General features: G+C 36.3%; 1 protein-coding gene across 1 annotated transcript in view; it reads right to left on the bottom strand.

Annotated features, from left to right (window-relative positions):
- The window catches only part of timeless (timeless circadian clock), a 59,999-nt gene extending 39,078 nt beyond the window's left edge, over window positions 1-20,921 (bottom strand). Inside the window, exons 1-16 of the mRNA XM_077204380.1 lie at window positions 20,717-20,921; window positions 18,277-18,333; window positions 15,994-16,127; window positions 15,711-15,864; window positions 15,468-15,582; window positions 13,755-13,817; window positions 13,570-13,671; window positions 12,915-13,070; window positions 10,543-10,676; window positions 10,227-10,314; window positions 9,915-10,091; window positions 9,616-9,833; window positions 4,992-5,095; window positions 4,731-4,900; window positions 2,158-2,277; window positions 705-856 (exon numbers count right to left, since the gene is read on the bottom strand). Of these exons, the coding sequence (XP_077060495.1) occupies window positions 705-856; window positions 2,158-2,277; window positions 4,731-4,900; window positions 4,992-5,095; window positions 9,616-9,833; window positions 9,915-10,091; window positions 10,227-10,314; window positions 10,543-10,676; window positions 12,915-13,070; window positions 13,570-13,671; window positions 13,755-13,817; window positions 15,468-15,582; window positions 15,711-15,864; window positions 15,994-16,090 (1,850 nt within the window). The 5' untranslated portion in view covers window positions 16,091-16,127; window positions 18,277-18,333; window positions 20,717-20,921. The remainder of the gene's footprint in view (window positions 1-704; window positions 857-2,157; window positions 2,278-4,730; window positions 4,901-4,991; window positions 5,096-9,615; window positions 9,834-9,914; window positions 10,092-10,226; window positions 10,315-10,542; window positions 10,677-12,914; window positions 13,071-13,569; window positions 13,672-13,754; window positions 13,818-15,467; window positions 15,583-15,710; window positions 15,865-15,993; window positions 16,128-18,276; window positions 18,334-20,716) is intronic.
- Between the last annotated feature and the right edge of the window lie 236 nt (window positions 20,922-21,157).

Raw genomic sequence — 21,157 nt, 5'->3', positions numbered from 1 at the left:
TCGATGCAAATGTATCTGAGAACTTTCTTAAATAAGGAAAGCTATTCAGTGATTGGTTCATGCCAAATTACTGCTTGATGAAAATTTGACTCTTTCAAATTGTGCTCGTTTTTTTTCGGATGTAGGTGACAATATTTAACAAAGTCTGTCTTGCAAAAACAAAACAAGGTGGGGGGGGTTTAACCACTATACCGCGGTTAGAAAAAGTCCATATCGCCCCAGCCCTAGTGATAACAACATGGCGAATGCATTACGTTTTGATTTCATTCATAATATATTCATTCATACTATATAACATACTTTTTAGCGGCTTAATGCATTTTGAAATAAACTGAATCTTTTTTGTTTTTTTGTGACTGTCATCCACAAAACTGCTGTAATAATTACACATGAGTATTAGTAATTAGTTTTCTTTGAACTAATTGCATTAGTTGTTAACTATGCATTAGGATGTTAACTATGACCAAAATTATGAGATTACTCATCACATATTTTAAATTATTGACAGATCTTCTACGAACCATTTAATGCATCAGTGACAAATGACATATTTTTTAAGGACCGGGTGAATCATCAACGTCACACATTTTTTCTTGTGAGGAGAAATGGCATGATGTGATAAAGCTTCGACAAAGTTAGGCATTTAAAAGCGGTGCGAAACAAGACGACACTCTCTGGGTGTTTTGGTGTGGTTGATGTCTTACCGTGCGGCCCGGAGTAAACTCAAAGCTTCGGGTCCTGAGCGAGATATAATGCAGTCTTGAATCTTGACCAATGCTTCTGTCCTCTGCTCACTGACGGGAGTCTCGGATGCGGCGTCGAAGGGCACCGCCCCCTCAGTCAGACTCTCTGACAGCTGCGGGCACACAGGAGAAACAGCACGCTCAAAGTGTGTTCATATGCACACAATATGTTGGGAAGATTTTTAAAATCACATCATTGTCCATCACTTGCTGTGGAGGCTGACTAACAGCAGGAGATAATGTGCTAGTAATCTCCTGCTATTCCTGCAGATCCAGGATGTCTAATGTTGTTGAATTTTATACTAAATTTCAATCACTGAATTTATGCAAGTGAATTTGAAAAGCTACATAAAATAGACAAAAACTAACGAATGGGTGGTATTTGTAAACAGACTGAATATTTCGGAAATTAACTCTGGCAGTTGAATATGGATCAATGAATATTTTTTTTTTGTGTGAAATTGTGTGAAATATTTGCAATTGAAATACTCACAGCTTAAGCTTAAATCATGTTGAATTTCAACGCTCAAAAATGCAAGCCCTAAAAAAATACAATGCACTAAAGGGGTCATGACATGGCTTTTTAAATTATTTTAATATCTTCCTTGAGGTTGACAATGTTTTTTTGGTACAAAAAACAAAAAAATATAAATTAACATTATATGCCGAAAAACAATTATTTTCAACCCTCATTGTAACCCTCTGTCTGGGAATGATACATGTTTAAGGGGCGGCTCCTTTAAGGCTGGTCAGTAAACACCCGCTGTTATGATTGGCTAACGTCATGCATAGGAAACAGTATCTGTTGAACGCAAGTAAGTGTTTTGAAAACACTTGCTGTATCCAGTGTAGACAGTGTCAGTGATTATAATGGCTTCTACTTGCTTTTGATATCTGAGTATGTGATGGTGTATAACTATCCGTCAATGATAATAAAATGTCAATTTTGTCATCTTATCATAAATTATAATAGTGATCACTAAGAAATAGAAATATATCTTTATACTCAGAGGGGATGTAATATTTTATACAGTCTATCCAATTATTTAAGTTGCAAAAAATGTTCTTTATGGTACTGGCCTATATTTCTATTGATGTTTATGTACCAAGTGTAATTGATTATGTACCATTTTGACTTGGTGACCCTGACACTGTATCTTTGCATTGTTTACTTTTTGAGTGTATTTTATGTGATGATGTCATGTCAGTCTTTTCATGTTTATCGATTTATAGTATGTTTTGGGATCACTGGTGATTGGACGTGAACAGCAGTTTATCCTTTCCAATAATTTGTCATATAATGTTTTTATTGTCTGACAAAGATCAAAATGGTCTAAACATCGTCCCATTTGTTATTAAAAATGCTCTGAGTGTTGTCCATTTTTCTTTCTGTTACTGATTTTCTACAACTCACCTGAAAGCCAGAAGATATGAGCTCTTGAGACACGATCTGCCATGTCTGCTCCAAGTCTTCAGCTGAGGGCTCTGTCTGAAGGCTCTTCTTGCTACGTTTCCTTCGTTTCACTCTTCTCTTCTAAAAGCCAAAAAAGAAATGTATTTGTAAAATCCTTGCTAGTAAAATTTATTTTCAAGTCTCTTCACCACAGCAAAAATAATTAAAACCTGCCCAAAATCTTAATGCATCATGTTGCCTTCTTCAGGATCAATGAATGTTTGAACCTTAATATTTGTATAAGAGTCTCAATTGTCCTTAGTCTAAAAGATGGATTTTATGTCAATCAAATCTATGCATTTTCTCCACTTCATTTCAGGAAAACACGCCGTTCCTCGTTATTTTAAAATGAAGAATTCGAGATCTTCTCCGAGACCCGACAGTGATGTCCGTTTCATGAGCGAATCTTCTGAGCAGATTATTTTCAATCAACTGGTTCACAACATCGAATGGTTCATTTGTGAATTCGACTCATTCAGAAGTTTAGCAGTTAAGTGAGTCAAGTATACAATAAACACTTGATTTAAAAAAAACAAGATCCGGGAGGAATATGATATTCTCAGATCTCACAGAAGTGTGTTCATAATAATTCATAATAATGTCAGACTGAGTTCTAACGAATTTTAGGTCTATCTTATTTGTGTATCATTAGAAACCTCAATTTTACCGGAGTAATAGTTTATTAGTACCACTGTTCATCCAACTGTACTGTATTTTACTTTATGTTTTAATTATTCTGATTTCTTTCGATTATTTTAATTTATTATATGTACAGCACTTTGAATTACCATTGTGACTGTTTGTACTGTACTTAATCTTTTACTCTAAACTGTTTTAATTATCCTGATTTCTTTTGATTATTTTAATTTCTTCTATGTAAAGCACTTTGAATTACCATTGTGTATGAAATGTGCTATATAAATAAACTTGCCTTGCCTTAGTGTTTCTCTACTTTACAGACCTGCAAACTCCTCAGAGTAAAAAAGGTGACAGTGATGGAGGGGGGGTGGTTGATCCAAAAATATTAATTTTTGAGATTTTAATATGCAAACGACACATTTCTGAGCGCTTTATTAAACAGAAATTTGCTGTTGGTGTATTAGCCTAAAACAACATGCTCGCCAGATTGTTTATCTAAATAGCCCGATGTTGTTAGAAATTACTGTTTACCAGGTTTTAGGTTATTTCCTTGATTTAATTTTTTTTTTGTCTTTTTTTAAATTAAAACTAACATCATAAAGTATGATTTTTTTTTTACTTTGAGCAAATCTGGAGCTATAATTGACTCTTCTTAGGAGCATATAAAACAAAACAGCTCCTTGGAAAAAATGAAATGTAATATTGTAATAGTTATAAACAAAGGTTTATTTTAGTTCAGATTAGTTTGAGGGTGCAGCAATTGTATTCATAATGTCAAAATAAAACCGATAATGTTACTTGAAGGCATTATAGCCTACTATTCCTGCCAATCTACCATGGTTGCAGTTAGTGTTACTACAGTAAATCCATGGTGAATGTTGCTGACCTGTGGACACTGGATAGTTCATTCATGGCACAATGTTTCTTCCTGGTTTCCACGTCAGTGCTGTTTAATCCGTTAATAACGGAGAAATGTGAATGTTTCTCACTAGATCTCGCAGGAGTCGCAGCGATGTTATTACTTCTGTGGCAAATTCAAATGCTTCCTTTACTGGATCTCTTATTAGCGCTGTGTAGCATAAGTGCCGCTTCATCAAGATCGGCTCGCGCTGCTTTGGTCCAAACTGATAAACGCTCCGTCAACCACACAATAAGAGCAGTTTCGTTCCGCTTGCATTACGTTTGCCATTTAATGTTGGGCAATGTTGTTGTGGCTCTGGCGGATTATGAGCGCGCTTACTACAGGCCTACATTTGAAAGAACGAAATTTTGTCGAAAAGCGACAAGTTTGTAGGTGTGACTTTAACTTACGAACAGGGTTTGTGCACAACGTCCACCACGAATAAATATTTCATAATTAATTTCTGAAGATTTACTGCGACACCACCAGTAAAACTGCTATTGCGGAATATACGTTAATGTTGTATTGTCTGTGCATTACAGTGAATCAAACAGGTGTATATCTTATTTCTACTCTCCTTCAGCACAGATGGACTCTTGCATTGTTTAGGACATTTGCAGTGCATTCACGGCAGATAGACAAGTGTCGTTATGTGATGAAGCTTTGGAAACAAAACCAAAGGTTCAAAAACCAAATATGAAAGTGAGGTGAACAACGCTATGCATTTTGCTGCCTTGTCCTGCATCATTGACACCAAACAACAGGGTTAAACAGCTGCTGCTCTGATAATGCAAAAGCACTATGGTTCAGACATATAATATAATGTGAACACAATCCAGCAGGAGAAGCAATCAAACTTGGGTTCGGACCAGGCAATCGAAACAAGTTGTGTGAATAAAAGCATCTGCCAAATGCATACAAGTATATGTGAATGGCACACACATGTCATTTGAACTTAAAAAGGTTCAGCTTATCCAGTGATCCCAGGTCTCACCTGCACGACCAGATTGTTTCGGCCCTTGCAGAATCTCTCCAGCATCCTCAGAAACAGATGTGTGGACTCCACCAGATCTCGGAGAAATGAGCGCGGCTGCATTCGCTCATCAAATTTACGCAAGAGAGTCAGAAAAATCTCCCTGAACTCCATCAGATAAAAGATATTACCTGCATTTAAACCAAACATGTAAAACAGCGGCAATTATATAATCCATTTTAAAATAAGCAGGGATAAAAGCGAGAAAAAAACAAAACATACTCTTGATGACACTGGAACTGTGTCGGATGTTTTCATCCTTTGAGCGATCCATTTCATTCACTGTCAGCAGTAGCTCCTGATACGCCTTCAGAGCCAAATGCATCCTGGTGAAAAGAGAAGGTAACCGATTCACTTAACCAAGTAATATTAACTTTTTTTAGTTGTTCAAATATGCAGATGTGGGTTCTTATAGTTCAACACAAGGTTCAGGGAGTTTTAAGACCTGAAGACAGGCTGCTCTGTTCGAAACGTTGATATTTCTTCTTGGCTCACATTTCACAAGGCAACATTTTAAACATTAATGCAAGTCACGTGTCATAACTGTATGTTCAGGGATTCGACTCATTGGGGTCATCTGTCAGGATTGAATCAAACTAATTAAAGCCCTTCTCTTTGAGATGCTCCTTAAACACCTTGTAAACTAAAATATTTGTATGCGTTTTGGATGGTTGCTCTGAAATATGTTTGTCTGACTAAATGTCAGCATTTCACTGCGTCTTTGCTCTAGGGCTAACCCACGATTCATTTTGAGAGGCATTAGCAAAAGAAACACTTCTGAGTTTACAGCCTGGTTCGTTGGTCCATTGGGTCGGATTGCTTTCTCACCACAAGCGGCCCGAGACCAACTCATCAGGGGATCTCGGACTGATTTTTTTGGGTGCGGATGTGCTTGTGATTATTATGTTCAAATATAATAGATCGTTTTTCACCAAGGACGAAAATGCAAAACTTTCCGAGACAAATTCTCAAATTCTCCAAACAAGACAAGTGTGAAAACACCCTTAGTTTCTTCAGGTTTACAGTACAAATTACTGTACATGTCAGCAAAAAGGGAAATAAAGAGATACTTTTTAATAACAATAATAGTAATTATAATAATGTTATAATAATTGTTTTTAATTACAAATGATGACGGTAGTGAACTGAACAATTGGAAACTACTTTGTAAGTCGCTTTGGATAAAACGTGACGTGAGATATGATGTAAAAAAAGTCTCCACAAACTGCCTTTACAGAGATTGTTAGTATTTTGCTACATTACACATTGTCGTTCAATAGCTGTTTTTTGATAATTATTCTTTTTGATTATTACCGCTATCGCCCTTACACTCACGTGTCAACATGAAAGTTTATTATTTGCATGCATTTTATATCCCTGCCAGTATATTTTTTGCAATTTTTCATTTTCATACTTAAATGCTACTGATCAATAATGAAATTAAATAAATTAAAATACGAATTTGTTCATGTTGCTCATCCCTTCTTTGGCCTATTTAAACATTTAAATTGAACATAGGGAAGTTTTTATATCAGCTTTTTAATAACAGAATTGTTTCCACTCCAGTTTGTTGGTGAAATATAAACAGTTAAAATGACAATAAACGGTTATAACTTGTTTTCATGACAGATTTATTCAAACATAAAATAATGAAGACATACTAACAGGTCGAGTAAAAATATAATTAATTACTAGCAATACAGTGCATATATTTAGCAAAATCCTCTTCTCTAGATTTTCTTCTAGCTAAGTAATGAGTTAATGGACATTGAATCTCTTGTTTGAGGTAAATGTAAGGTTAAGTGACATTGTATAGCCTACAAGCTGTTTTATTGACGTCTTTCCTCTGTTGAAACACTGATTGAGCGATTACATGAGACAGGATTCATTTCGGTAAGGTGTAATGTATCTTTCAATATACACTCTGTTGTTCACCTTTGTTTATTTATGTGCGCCTGATCCGTGCTGCCGCTCGAAATGAGATGCTACAGTGTCACAGCGTATTAAAGAGCACCAAAACGTTTGAAACATTCATTGTTTGAAATTTTTTATAAAAAAAGACTTTTATTTTCAAGTTGAGACTGTACTTCATATTTCAAAGTAACAACGTTTTTTGCGATTGGATGGCAAACTCACTACAAATGTTTGGTTAAGTTTTGCTCACGCATCAACAGATTTAAGATTTAAGAAACCATATCATTACCAATTAAAATCGAGAAATTAATATGGTCAATCCAGAGCTAGTGTCCACAAAGCTGACATGTTTAACTGTTGTAGCTTATCCACGCAGTATGCACAAAACAGACGCTGAACACTGTCAAAACATGCCATAAGAGCTGATTAAACGTCTGTTTAAGTCACTGATTTCGGCCCTCCTAAACCATTTTGGCCAGAAACCGAAAATAGCAGTTTTGAACTAAATTTTTTGGTAGACAAAATTTCAGTGCATTCCTGACCAAAATACCCCCCGAAGATGTGGACCGCAAAAAATGGAGCGACTGACCCTCAAAAATGGCCCAACGTTGGCCAACAACTGACCGTCGGCTTGGCGTGGCAGGGCATTAAAAACGCAGATGGGGGCAGGAATATTAGACTGCTGTCACTTTAAGACATAATACACAGACCCAATTTACTGATACACATGCGTTTTCACTTAAAGGGTAAGTTCGGCGTTTTACAAGTAAAGCCCTGTTTTAAGATCGTTTCTGATGAAATCGAACGGTTAAGATTAAAATTTGGACACATGCTGCTGTCCCGAGAATTTTAGGTTTTTGTGTTAGCACCCCCCCACCTATACAATGGTTCCATAGGTGCATTGGAACAATCATTCATATAAACGCATTAAACTTTAGTTTACAAAGATGTGAAACTCACCGAGTGGTCTGTGGTGTTCACTGATATGCTCACGCAAAAATCGCTGCAAAAGATGCTTTCCAACAGGTGTTTTACCATTCGTTGTAAAACTGTGGACCTATTTGTCCAAACGTCTCACAACCGGACATTCTTCCAAAAACTACGATAAAACCTGTTAGAAAGCTTCTTTTGCAGCGATTTTTGCGTGCTAACCTAAAAACCTAAAATTCTCGGGACAACAGCATGTGTCCAAATTTTAATCTGAACCATTCGATTTAATCAGAAACGATCTTAAAACAGGGCTTTACTTGTAAAACGCCGAACTTACCCTTTAAGACAAAACTTTTGTGCGAATATGTCAGTTCAAATGCAAGACAATGTGAAGGAACTCAATTCTGTATTCGTACGCTGTCTGAGACGCAGAGTACCGAATCCAGTTCTCTTTCGTGTCTTTTTGCGCTTAATTGTTTAAATTGGCAAGGCTTACAAACACATGCAAATCTTAAACTTTTGTGACGATGCACCACTGGCCCGATCGGGATGATAGGGACATTTCAGTCAACTGTCCCGAGCATCATTAACGCTGGCACCGGCTCATCGGGCAAATCCTTATTGTTGAGTCCAGGTTAGGGTTGGCTTACCTTGTTGGAGCTTTATCTTTTTAAAATAGTGAAATTAGTTTGGCTGTACTGCTCAGTGATTTAGTCTTAAAAACCACCTTGAAAAAATAATTGATAAGACTGGAATTTGATCCTACATGAAAAAAATTGTGATTAGATATTTTTACTATATCGCCCCAACCCCTACCTAGGGATGTACCGTTCATGATTTTTCATTGCTGATTCCAATTTTACAATAAGCAAATTGTCCAATTCCGATACCAGTTGCCTTTTTTTTCTTCTTTAAGCTCATTTATTTGTTGTTTATTTGCTCTATAACTGGCTTAAACAAAACATCAGTATCCACTTGAAATTAGAGGGAACCACTACATTTAATCATGATCCAAAAAAGAAGCTACAGACATGAAGCATGAGCAGTTGATTTGATTTAAATTAGATTGCACAATTTTAAGATTTAAAGTAAAAACAGTCGTCTGATTTTAGATTTGTGCAACTATGCTACATAAGACACACCTGCACAAAACAAAAACACAGAGGTACTGAATGAAAATGCAAATTCACTCCCTGACAGTAGGTGGCGCTTATGGAACAACAGCGATTTCTTTCTTTTTTTTATAGCTATACACAAGATTATACAGAGCTTTTCTGAAGGCAGTCACTTCCCTTTAGAGATACATTCATATAAACCCCCACGACAAATATTCATATTTTCCTTTCAATATTTCAGGCTTCATGAACAGTGAGCAGGGCTGCACGATTAATCGAAATGAAAACACAGGCGATTTGGCAAAGCCTGCGATTATTTTATGCGCATTGTCAGTGCAGCACGGCTCTGTGATCGGTAGTAAATGCTGCTCCATCTGAACACCAGAGGGCGCTCTCGCACAGACACACCACATATGCCCAGCAGAAGTAGCTAACGCACGTCATTCCAGGAAATCCCCATGGGCATCTATCACTGTAGCTGAATAAACAGAAGATTGAAACGCTTTGACATTAAATGTTATCTTTTGTTGGACAAGAGGTTTATAAATGCTTTCATGTTTGGAAATATGTTTGACGCGTTGCTTTTTTCAAAAAAACGCGTGTTACTCTTGCAGTGACGTGCAGTTTTTTCTCTGCTAGCACATCTCTGTTCTCCCCTTTGAATCCGTCTTCAGTTTGTCCCGTCTCTAGTCCGTGTTAACGTCCTGCTTACAGACTTTACATTGTGGGAAAAGATTATGCAGTTTGTGTGCAAGTCCAGGAGAGAGATCGGCCAAATTAAACACAAAATGGGGCAATTATTTATCACGTGTTCGGAGCTAAAAACGACCGGTTCTGATTTATGGTGCATCACTACCCCTAACCAAGAGTAAAATTACAAGACCAACCTGCGAGACCAGGATGTGGCATCACTCTTGTCAGTGAGTATCATCTCATAGTAGTTGGTGATGTTCTTCTCAATGAAATGAAAGGTGCGGATGGACATGGTCTCAGACACCACATCCGGTCTGAAGTCCTGACCCCGGTTAAAGGCCATGAAGAAGGTTAAAGCCCAGAGGTAGTACGTCTCATCATGCTGCTGCGCCCGTTCCCGGATCAACCCCTCCTGCTCAGAAAACAAGACGCATGGTAGGAAAAACTCACATAGAGAGAGAGTTTGAGTTTCATTGTGGATGTCGTCATTCACCTTCACAAGGTACATAAGCCGATTATAGCAGTTCTCCAAGAAGTCGATGCAGAACTCGCGCAGGAAGAGACGTACATTTAACGCTGAGCGTCGTTGGCTCTCCGAATCTTGAGCCATCTGTTTGCGTTTGGGTACACGTCTCACGGGCTTACCCACGTCATGAGAATAGTTCTTATACTTAAGATTTAAAACATCAAAAAGAAAACATACGTGTTAATAAAAAAAGAGGTATTTCCAAAAACTAAAACAAAACAAAAAATCCACTGAAATATGAAATTCTAACTTATGTAATTGTTTTAAAGTGACGCTTACATTGTGAAGTCCTTGGTGAAAAATCACATCTTTCTCTCCAACTGACTTCAATCCTTGAATGACATACGAGCCACGGAAACGAGAGTGTCTAAATAAGAGATGAGAATAAATGATTGTTGTATTTGCTTGTTAGTTTTATGTGAAGATATGATCTAGTGCAAAGATGTATACTTTCAAACTTGACTAGCTGTATTATGACACGAGGGTGAACTTAATTTAAAGCACTGCTGCTAAAAACAGCTTAAAAAATACCAATAACAAATGATAAATTAGTCAACTATCCTGACCCATACCTAATATGATCACGTTCTCTCACCTGGTGCCTCTCAGTAGCGTACGGCTGCGTTTTTCAGCTAGTTCTTTCTGTCTCAATAACTCCAGCTCCTGCATGTCTTTTTGTTTCTCCTGTGCAGAACGCATCTGTCCTGCATTCACCAAAAGCTCAGGAGTCTGCAGGAGTCGTGTCAAACACAGACAGGCGATTATCAAACACGTGAGATGAAAAGATCCATGTTTCCTGTGCATTTTAGTGGAAAACTCCAAGGTGTTCTATTAAACTTGCAATCACAAGGGAATAGTTCACCCAAAAATGCTAATTCTCTCATGCCAACAGATGACTAACTGACTTCCACAAGCAAAATATTTCAGCTCTGTTCGTCCAATAAATGCAAGTGAATCCAAACCTTTACTAAAACACAACTAAAAGCGATCTACTAGGTTGAGTAATAACAATCAGTTCAAATCCTTTTAAAAAAACTTTGGTGCTCATGATTTCAAGTTCGATTACACTTCCTAGCACCATCTACAGCTCTGCACATGCATCAAGTTCTAGAAATTGACATTTTAAACCATTGTACCTGGAGACTGAAATGGCAAAACATACAGAAAAAGTAGCTATGATAAGATCGCTTCAGAAAGAATCCATATGGATTACTTCTGCCTTTATGTGCTTTTTAGAGCTTCAAAGATTTGATAACCATTCACTTGCATTGCATGAACCAACTAGGGTGACCAGATGAGATTGGCTGAAAATTGGGACGGGGGGGGGATTATGATATTAGACTACTATGATATTAGACTACATAAGCCTATAATAAAAGATAATTGATTTCAAACATATTTTTATTCAAAGATCAACAGTCTGTCATTAGTCTTTAGTCTGCAACAAAAAACAACATTAAAATCATGAACTCAACTGTTGTAACCGTGCGTAAATCAGACCTTTCAGGCTATAGCCATTCATATTTTGAATTAAAACGATCTTATCGATGCATATCTAAATTCGTGCCTACTAGGGATGTTAACGATTAATCGACAATCGATTAATTGTCGATAATACATTTAATGGATAAAATGTATCGATCATCGATTAAGCAGGTTCATGGAGGTGCGTGCTGCTCAACCGCGAAACATGTAAAGCGAGCGTGACGGAGTTATGTTTGGGACCATTTTATACCATCACGACTATAAGTCTGCGTGTGCATTCGCAGCCTTTTGTTTTGTGCAAATGTAAGTTGTAACATTGTGTTTATTTTGTGCAGGCCTATCTATATCTGATTACTCTCATATAGGATGCATTTGGTTAAAAATTAATTAGTGGATTTGGTTAAAAAAATTGTGAAGTGTACGGTGATCCTCTTCAGCTTCCAGCGCGCGCAGCTCAAACGGCAATGCACGACTAATAATGACTATTGGGACTGTCAAATTACATAACATTATAAAGAGAACAATATTGTAATAAAACACTGAAATATTTTTGGTTTAGCTGCTGTGTCGCGTTTTATGTTTATTTTGTCTTTTATTTATTAATCTCACATAGGATGCATTTCTTTGAGTTAAATAACACGCTAGCAAAGTGCTCCAGTTTACCGGTATTAATTCAGCGCATGCAGCTCAAACAGCAATGCACGGCTAATAATAGCGATGATTGGGACTGTCATATTACAAAACATGAGAACACCATTTTATTAAATCGTTGTGAATTCATAGGGTTTATTTGCTGTTTTCAGCGCGTTGTTCCAGGAGCGCGTCCACGAAAGTCACACATTCTGACAAGCACGCATCTGAGACTCCATTGGTGACACATTGTATTAGTCGTTATTTGATAATTCAATAATTAAATTTAATTAAATGATCAATCACATCGAAACATTTCACAATCCTACTAGCCCTTTTTTTAGATTAAAAACCATTCTCATTCATTTGGTGAGGAACATGTAGTTTTGAGCAGCATTTGCAGACCCTGTCATGCAGTATTAAGGATAACGATTAATCGATTAATTGATCGTTAATTTAAACGACGATCGATCATGGGAATTTGTGAAAATTGACATCCCAAGTGTCTACGGTCTCTTTGTAGAACTCCAAAAAAGACGACTCAACCTCCACGGACAGTTTTTAAGGATTTATCAGACAATAACTACTCAAGACGTTGCTTTAGTTTAATTTTCGGGACAATTAGGGCCGGATTCGGGACAACAGCTTAGATTTCGGGAATGTCCCGAATTTTTCGGGACGTCTGGTCGCCCTAGAACCAACATAGCCCAGATTGTGTTCTGAAGAAGAAATCTATTAGGTTATAAACATGAGGGCATTAGTTGATGATAGAATTTCAATTGTTGGGTGAACTGTTCCTTTAAAGATCCTTTACACGCAACATAATCAGCCTTATTTGAAATATCATGTCACCTGATCTCTGAACATGAGGGAGATGATTTCCAGGATGTGGAAGCTCCATTGCTGTTCACTCTGAGCACAGGCCAGAAACTTCAGCAGATCATCCAGTCCACTCATGTGAACGGCCCACAGCAGTTTATCGTGAACACTGGCATCATCATCCACATTCTGCACACAAACGCACGCAAATCATCCAACACAAAAAACACAACATTCCCAAAAGCAAGCGCTGTGAAGGACCCAAGTTGTTTCTAACTGAATGCTGTTATAGTAGCATCTCTGAGTTTATCTTCAGTGGCAAAAATAGGGTTAGCAGACCAGCCAAACTTGTTGAGAGAAAGATGGGGGATCAGAGGATGGCCAATAACAGATGCCTATGTGCTTGGCCCCTAATAATAATCATTTTGCTGTACAAAAAAAAAAAAAGTAATATTGGCTAAAATTCATAGATTTTTTTTATAAAGTAATTAAATAAGCAAATAATTTTTTAGGTTTGAATCTTGCAGCATGTTTGTATTGTAGAGTAACCTCTTATGTAGTGTATGTAAATATCAAGGTCAAGTTGTTTGAATTTTATTTTGATTACTAGGTCAACGAATCTCAAGGATGTGTGGTATATCATATATACGAGATTCCCGTGAGCATGTTTAAGTCTACAAACTCTCACCTTTTCCTCGTATGGGTCTGCAGGGACGTGCAACACATTTCTGACCAGCAGCAAAATTCTCTCAATCAGTAAATTATCTTCTTCGGCTCTTTGCTCCCAGTCCTCAGAGAAAAACATGAGGAATTATGAATAATATTTCCAATCAATCACACTGTCTCACATATGAACATAGATTCGACCCTCACCAGTTGAAGAAGGTTGTAGAGCGTTTCACTCAGCACAGTAAAGATCTTCTCATCTGCAAATGCCTTCAAACAGAGAAGATTATTTCAATAATTGTTATCAATATTCAGGGTTCGGCAATAAGGACTGCATGATGCAGAGGCGGCCTTTGCAATTCATACATGAATGAATCAACTGATTTGAATGAATCATTTGACTGAATTGAATCAATGATTGCCGCCATGGTGGTTTAGTTTCATATTAAAAAGTAAAAAAATGTATTATGGTTAGAGATAGATAGAATGCGTAGATAGTGGTAGATGGAGTGCATTTATAAACAGAATATAACAAGTGAAATATGAGATAACATTGTTAAACATAATGGATATAATGAATGTGGCTATTGAGTCATGTTCATGGTGCCACTGCTGGTAGCAGGAAGTGCTACACAATCATTAGATTTTTATATGATTCTCTTATATTTCCCTGTGTGAATGCATGTGCCCACAGTTTCATACATTTCATAAAATGTATACATTTCATAAAGCCACCGGTGTCATTTGTTTGTTTGTTCTTGTATTACTGATAGTTTACTTGTCTTCAGTGATTGCTTGAGAACTTTTTACTGAGGCTGGAACTTAATTTTTGCACTGATAGTGAATTGAAAATTGTGAAGATGACATGCTTTAAGTTTCTCTTGCGTATCTTATTGCATGTTGTGATTACCGCTGCTTTAATTAAACTGGTAACGAGTACAGCAATAAGACAGTAATGAGGCAGCTTCTAATTATGAGGGCTAAAGAAAACGTTTGTTGCGCACTCGAAGCAGCAGTTTACATACGTCAAAAAAGAAGAAAACAAATCATTCATTTTTTATTTTATGCAGTGGGGCCAATGAAAATGCAAATAAAAATCAGAACCACAAATATCTTGGAGGCGTCAACAGTGTTTCCCACAGGATTCGTGAAACTGTGGTGGGTGGACCTCGGCCCCTTTAGGCGGGAAGAAAAATGTGTACATTTTAAAGTTAAATTAATCCATCTGGTGCACTTTTAAAGATAAAATCCAGAGCTCCAACCCATATTCAGCGTGCAAATTAAACAAAGAAAAAGTCATTGACTTGTACCTGAACTTTAAAGGGGACTCAAAACTCTTTTTAGTTGTGATTTTGTCTCAGTCTACATAACACTACATAATACTGCTACAAATAATAATGTTATAGTATTCTTCCTATGACAGTAAAAGCCATATACTATAAAACAAATGCACTGAAAAATAAATGAAACTTTCATAATTAGATTTGTCCTGATTTCTATACATGCAAGAGCTTTTATTTTGATGGAATCTGCAGTCGTGCTTTTATTTTACAAATGCGTCTCATTACAAATGTAGTGAAATGCTGTAATGGTAAACTATGCAAATGTAAAAATAATGCGTAACAGCGTTCCCAGATGCACATGCACAGATGGAGGTCACTGCATTCATTCACTACTTCTCCTTGCGCAGCGCAAACAGACAGTCTTTTGATAATGAAAACGCAAAACACGAAATTAAAGACATTTGATGTTATTATGAGAAGTTTAAATATATTTTCGGCCCGCCACAGTCTAGTTAATGAATAGGAACCACTGAAATCTATTTGTGGCCGTCAATGCTGATATAGTGGGCGGCCTCCGCAAATAAATCTATATATGGGAAACACTGGTCAAGCCTTCAGGCTTTTTTGTGTGTTGTACCTCTTTATAGGCCTGAAGGTATGATGTCACTTGCAGGAAGTGATGTCGGAAGGCCGGATCATCAGGAACTTTTCCAAAGCAGAGCAGCGCTGGCTGGGTCAGGTTCACCATTAGCCTGAGAATGATTTGAATCAGTCAGGTCTTTTATTTTAGTCATTGGCTAATTTATTATTTTAATCATTTGTCATTGCAGCCATTTTATCGAATTCATCAAGACGTTAAAAGAATAATGAGCTCAAACACCTAATACAGGCATCAAACAGCGGTTTGTCCTGCGTGTGCTGGGTGATGATGGGTAAGAGGTCATTCTGAAGGATCTGTCCAGCTCCCAGCTGCTGTCTGATGTCCCTCGTGTCATCCTCGTGTCTCAGGTATCGAATCAGATCCTTTACGCTCTCTAGAATCAACAAATAAATCGCAACCATGACTGTCACAAGATCATTTTTCGTTATTAAATTCAAAATGCATCAAACTTTTCGTGATATTCCTTCTGTAAAGTAGTTTGCTTTAAAGGTTTAAGCATTACCAAGGCAGTCTGGTTCTTTGTGGTAAACGTCTTCCTCCAGAAAACCCAGCGCACTGCACGTGGCCAATAACTCACAGTTCATCATGAACAAGTCCATACAGCAGTCCTATCTGAGAGAATAACTGGGTCCAAATCTGCAAAGAAGAGACGGATTTAAAAATTCATTGTCTTTTTGTTTATGTAGATTTCAATTACAATACATATCTTTAAAGGCTGTTTTCTCAAACTCAGAAATCTCCACTTCCCCAAACTTTAATTCCTATCCATATTCGGAAGGTTTGTACTGAGGGATTTGTTCATATTATTAATTTTATACAACATATATGGTGAAAATGGTGATTCCCCCCTAGATAATGCATCATTTGCATATATAACATTTCAGAAAACTTAATACAAAAACTTTTTGCAATTCTTAATCTCATCAATCAACAGGGGAAGTACAGTGATATCTATTTATTAACTTTTTGTCCTGCCTTAATATTAATCTCAATATCATCATTACTAGATTTTAGAAAAGAAAATAGCATATTTAAAGATCTTTTCAAAACACAAAGCTATGATGTGAATGTGAAGAAGGTTTAGGGTGGACGATATGCCGGTAGACACGATTAACCGGTAGAAATTTGTAAACCGGTAGGGATTTTGGACTATCATCTCTATCCATCAAGAAATCGTATCATTTTCATGCGTTTTTAAGCATTTCGGTTTTAAACCGTTGAATAATAAGTAGTGAAAGAGCAGTAGTAGTAGTAGTGTGAGTTTATTGCCATATCAGCATCACCGGCTATTACATGGCAGATACATATTGAACATTTAACAACATAATATCATAAATACAATATAGCCTAGTGAAAACAAACATTTTATGAAATTCAACAGACAAAAAGCAAACAAAAATAAGCACATGTACAAAATGAGAACAATTCTTTGAAAAAGACTATTTAAAAGTTGTGCTAAAATTTGTAAACGTTTTTATGGATCCATAAATAAGTCCTTAAAGTCCCCCTGTAGTCAATCATTATATACCTTAAAACTCATCTTTGATCACCAAAATGACATATTTAAACGTTTTTTCCCTCTTGATGCCTTAAAATAGCTTGAATGTAACTCTACACCCTTGCCTCGTTTAGTATACGCCCCCCTCTTTGCACATGGTTTGTCTTGAAGCATATTAAAAACACCACATAGACATATAAACAACAATAAAAACTTGATTTTCACCACAGGGGCACTTTAAAAGTTTGTCCTGATAAAAAGCGCTGTCAACATTGAAAATTGGGCAGTCCAAAAGTATGTGTTTCATGGACAAGTTGGTACTACAGTATTGACACAGCAGCGTGAGAGAACTCATAACGCTATAAGCGTGCGCTGTCAGACGGATAGTTTCTGAGACACGCACATGAAGCCTATGATCATAGAGCGTGGGAGCACTGAACTGAGTTCATTTACGGTTAAATACACACACTCAAGACAAACGACTGTTTACTTGCAAAGACAGTCGTTTTGAAACAAGTGAATGTAAACAGTTGAGAAAGAAAATGCACGAGTATATTGGATGCGTGCAGCCGGTCTTAAAGTGACAGCAGCATCATAAACCTTAATGCTATTAATCAAAGAACAAAAAAAGCTGAAAATCTCTCACTGCTCCTGACTGAATAACTTTTGAAACTTTAATAAGAATAAAGGTATATTTAATTTACACAGTGAAGACTGCTGTTTTTCTTTATACATTTGATGACTTAATAAAGTGTATGTAGTATTTCTTAAGAGTTTTTTTTTAGGTAGGTCTATTTCATTTGTCTTTGTTCTGTTGTAGCTTGCTTTCCTATATGCTTGTTATTTGTTTCTTCTTTATCACTGTTTACTTATCAGTAAGCTTTTTTTTTTTTTTACCAATAGGCCTATTAGTTGTTTGTGATATTAAAAAAAACGGTGACAAGAATTGTGAAATTTCAATGGTATCAAAAATGTTGATTTCATAAAAACCTTATTTCAAGCAAAAATAACTATACCGTGATATACATTGTTATCATGAAATAAAATGAGTAATATCATGATGTAAGATTTTGATCATATCGCACACCCCTAGACCCAGACCAGTCAGCAAATCAGATACACACACTGAAGACTATCAATGGCTTGCAGCTGGGATTATATTTGTACAGTCTGACAAGCAACAATCGTAAAGGACTATTATAAATCATGCAGTGAGTACACGGCATAAGATCATATGAACTTACTCAACCTTCTGAATGACTCATGATACTTTTGTGCAGGTCTCACCTGATTCTCAACAGCAGAGCTGGGTCTACTGACACCAGTTCATCAGCTGCTTAAAACCTGCAAAATATAAGTCAATATCAAATTAAACATTCCAGACAACTATCAATCACTTGAACATACGGGTTTATATCATGGGGCTGCTGAATGCTTCTTTCTGATTGGTTAACGAACATTCTGATGTTTGCATTTATTTACTATTATTCCAACCTTGCTGTTTTTGAAGCATTTGTACGTGCAGGTTCAAATACAGTAGGGCTGCAACAACTAATCGATAAAATCGATTATAATCGATTATGAAAATCGTTGTCAACGAATGTCATTATCGATTAGTTGGTCTGCTTACGTCACGGGGAGCGTTTACTGGTACGCACACACACGCAAGGTCTCTCTCCCTCAGGCGCTCTGCCGAGCGCGCGCGCTACACGGTTTGGAGCAGTCTCTTCTGTCTCGCATGCGCGCTCTTGCTTGCACGCTCTAGATTTCGGGAGTTTGAACTAATTCGCGGGCATCAGGGAGCCGCAATCAATATGCGGGAGACTCCCGGGACTTCCGGGATCTTGGGATGTCTGTATTTTGTCTCGAGCATCAGGTTGTGCAATCAGTTCGCTCGCAACGTAAGTGATGGATTAAAATAGCGCTACCGCAGAAATAGGTTAAATTAAAACGGTTTTTACAAAGCGAAGCACTAAATATAAAGGCAGTTAATAACAGCAGCAGTAAAATATTGTTTTTTAGTCACTGTACTCAGTGGTTTTCAGCGAATGCTTGTGCACTAATGCATAATTTCTCCTGTCCTTTACTCAAGCCTGTTAGCTTGCTGGGTAACGTTACCTCCATTCCGTTCTCTTTTTATAGCATTTGTCTACTAAGTTTTAATTGTTTTTCAAACGCGATCTACTGCGGCTCTACATTCACACAATTGTTTTCAGTCTTTCTATATTTATTTAATCAATTTATCCTTATATTATTCTTTTATATATTATATATAATATATATTATATTCTTTATCCTTATATTCCTTATATATAATTAATTTTAAATAAAAATTAAATGAATTATATATTTTAGATGTTTTTAGTTTGTTTTTAGTTCAGATATTCACATCTGAACAACATGTCTGTGTAAATTTGTTTTAACAAAAATTGTGTTAAAACATAATATGTTGGATATCATTTTTTTAACAATAATCATGTTTGTCAACTTGCCATCAGCAATTATCATTAAAAACAATGCAAATATTGATATTAGTAAAACTCAATGTGTGGCTTTTGCACTTTTTAAAGTACACTTTTACACATAAATACCCTGATTTACGGTTTTATTTAGTTATAATAAAAAAAAATCTAATTTAATTTCTAACCGATTAATCGATTAATCGAAAAAATAATCGTCCGATTAATCGATTATCAAAATAATCGTTAGTTGCAGCCCTAAAATACAGCAACAAATACAATTTCTCATTTTAATCATGTATTGGTAAATATTGCAATTAACATTAACAAATGTTAATGCTGTAAAATACTGTAAAAAAAGAAAAGAAAAGAAAGAGTATTGTTCATTCTTAGTCCATGTCAACAAAAGTAGTTCACTAATGTTACCAATAAAACCTTATTGTAAAGCGTTACCACTTTTTTCCCCCTGGTACTTCACCTACAAGTAAACATTTTTCCATTTTTCAATTCAAAGAAAACAAAATGGAAGAGTTAAGACTGAACATAATCTTGCTGCTCAAACCGACTGTGTATAGAACAATTTTAATACGTTTTGCTCCTTTTGTATTGTGCATTTACTTGTACTTTTACAATACTTAAGTATGTTTAATTTAAAAATATATATACTTTTCATACCTACAAAAAATATTTTAACTCAAGTAACATTCTAAACAGTGACTTTAAATTCTACCCAAGTATTTTTTGGTAAGATATCTTTACACATACACACACACACACACACACACACACACACACACGTTAAGTGAATTTATAGGCATTTAACACTGTGGCAATAATATTTAAATTTCCATCTCTTAACCCCATTAACTCTCATAGAAAACTTCTGACACTTTAGATTTTCAATATAACATTGTTTAGCATGTTTATTAATTCGACTGATTTACCTCATAAACACTGTTTACATCGTAATGCCTACGTAATTATAACATACACATTTGTGTCCTCGTAAATTAATACAAAGAGCGCGCGCAAGCACTATACACACATAACTTACCTGTACAGTAACGTTACATTAGGATTATATAATATCTGGCACCTGTACTAAAGACTAAGTTAAGTTCAACTCCTAGGGCAAATACTTAAAAAAACTCGTTACATTTGTATATCTTCCTGTATGTGTGCAATACATGCACAATATGTCATCGTAATATTATATTACTGTATTAAGTTATGATAAAATATAACAAATACAAGACATTCATACATACCAGACCATGTCTGACCTATCTGCGATCGCCAATGTATAAATCTGTCACACTAACGATTGTTAATCTATCCGCTCGCAAAAAATATTTTAAAGATTGTCATAATTAATCTAAAATCAACTGAATTAACCCCAAATTCTCTTTTGATTCAACGCAGCAAAACAGCTAGCGCGCGCATGGTCCAAGGCGCGCTCATCTGAACGGAAATGACGCCAGACCCTGCGTTGCGTACTTAAAGGAGCCACGGCTAATATAACTGTCCGTTAAGGATATGCAATCTTTAAAAATAATAATAAATAATTATAATAAAAAAATGAATGCCCAAATGCTAGGTCAGAGCTATCAGCTCAAGATTATCCACAGTGCTCACATTTATCTTTAGAGCAGCAGATTTCTCCCCTCTATGCCCCCAAAGTGAGATAAATAATCTGCATCAGCGCACCA

This window comes from Siphateles boraxobius, unplaced genomic scaffold (genome assembly GCF_051911475.1).
Source record: "Siphateles boraxobius isolate OS27281-9 unplaced genomic scaffold, OSU_SipBor_1 5, whole genome shotgun sequence".
In the NCBI taxonomy this organism is placed as follows: Eukaryota; Metazoa; Chordata; class Actinopteri; order Cypriniformes; family Leuciscidae; genus Siphateles; species Siphateles boraxobius.
Note: the sequence above shows the minus strand (reverse complement) of the source record. Positions and strands in the feature narration are given on the sequence as shown.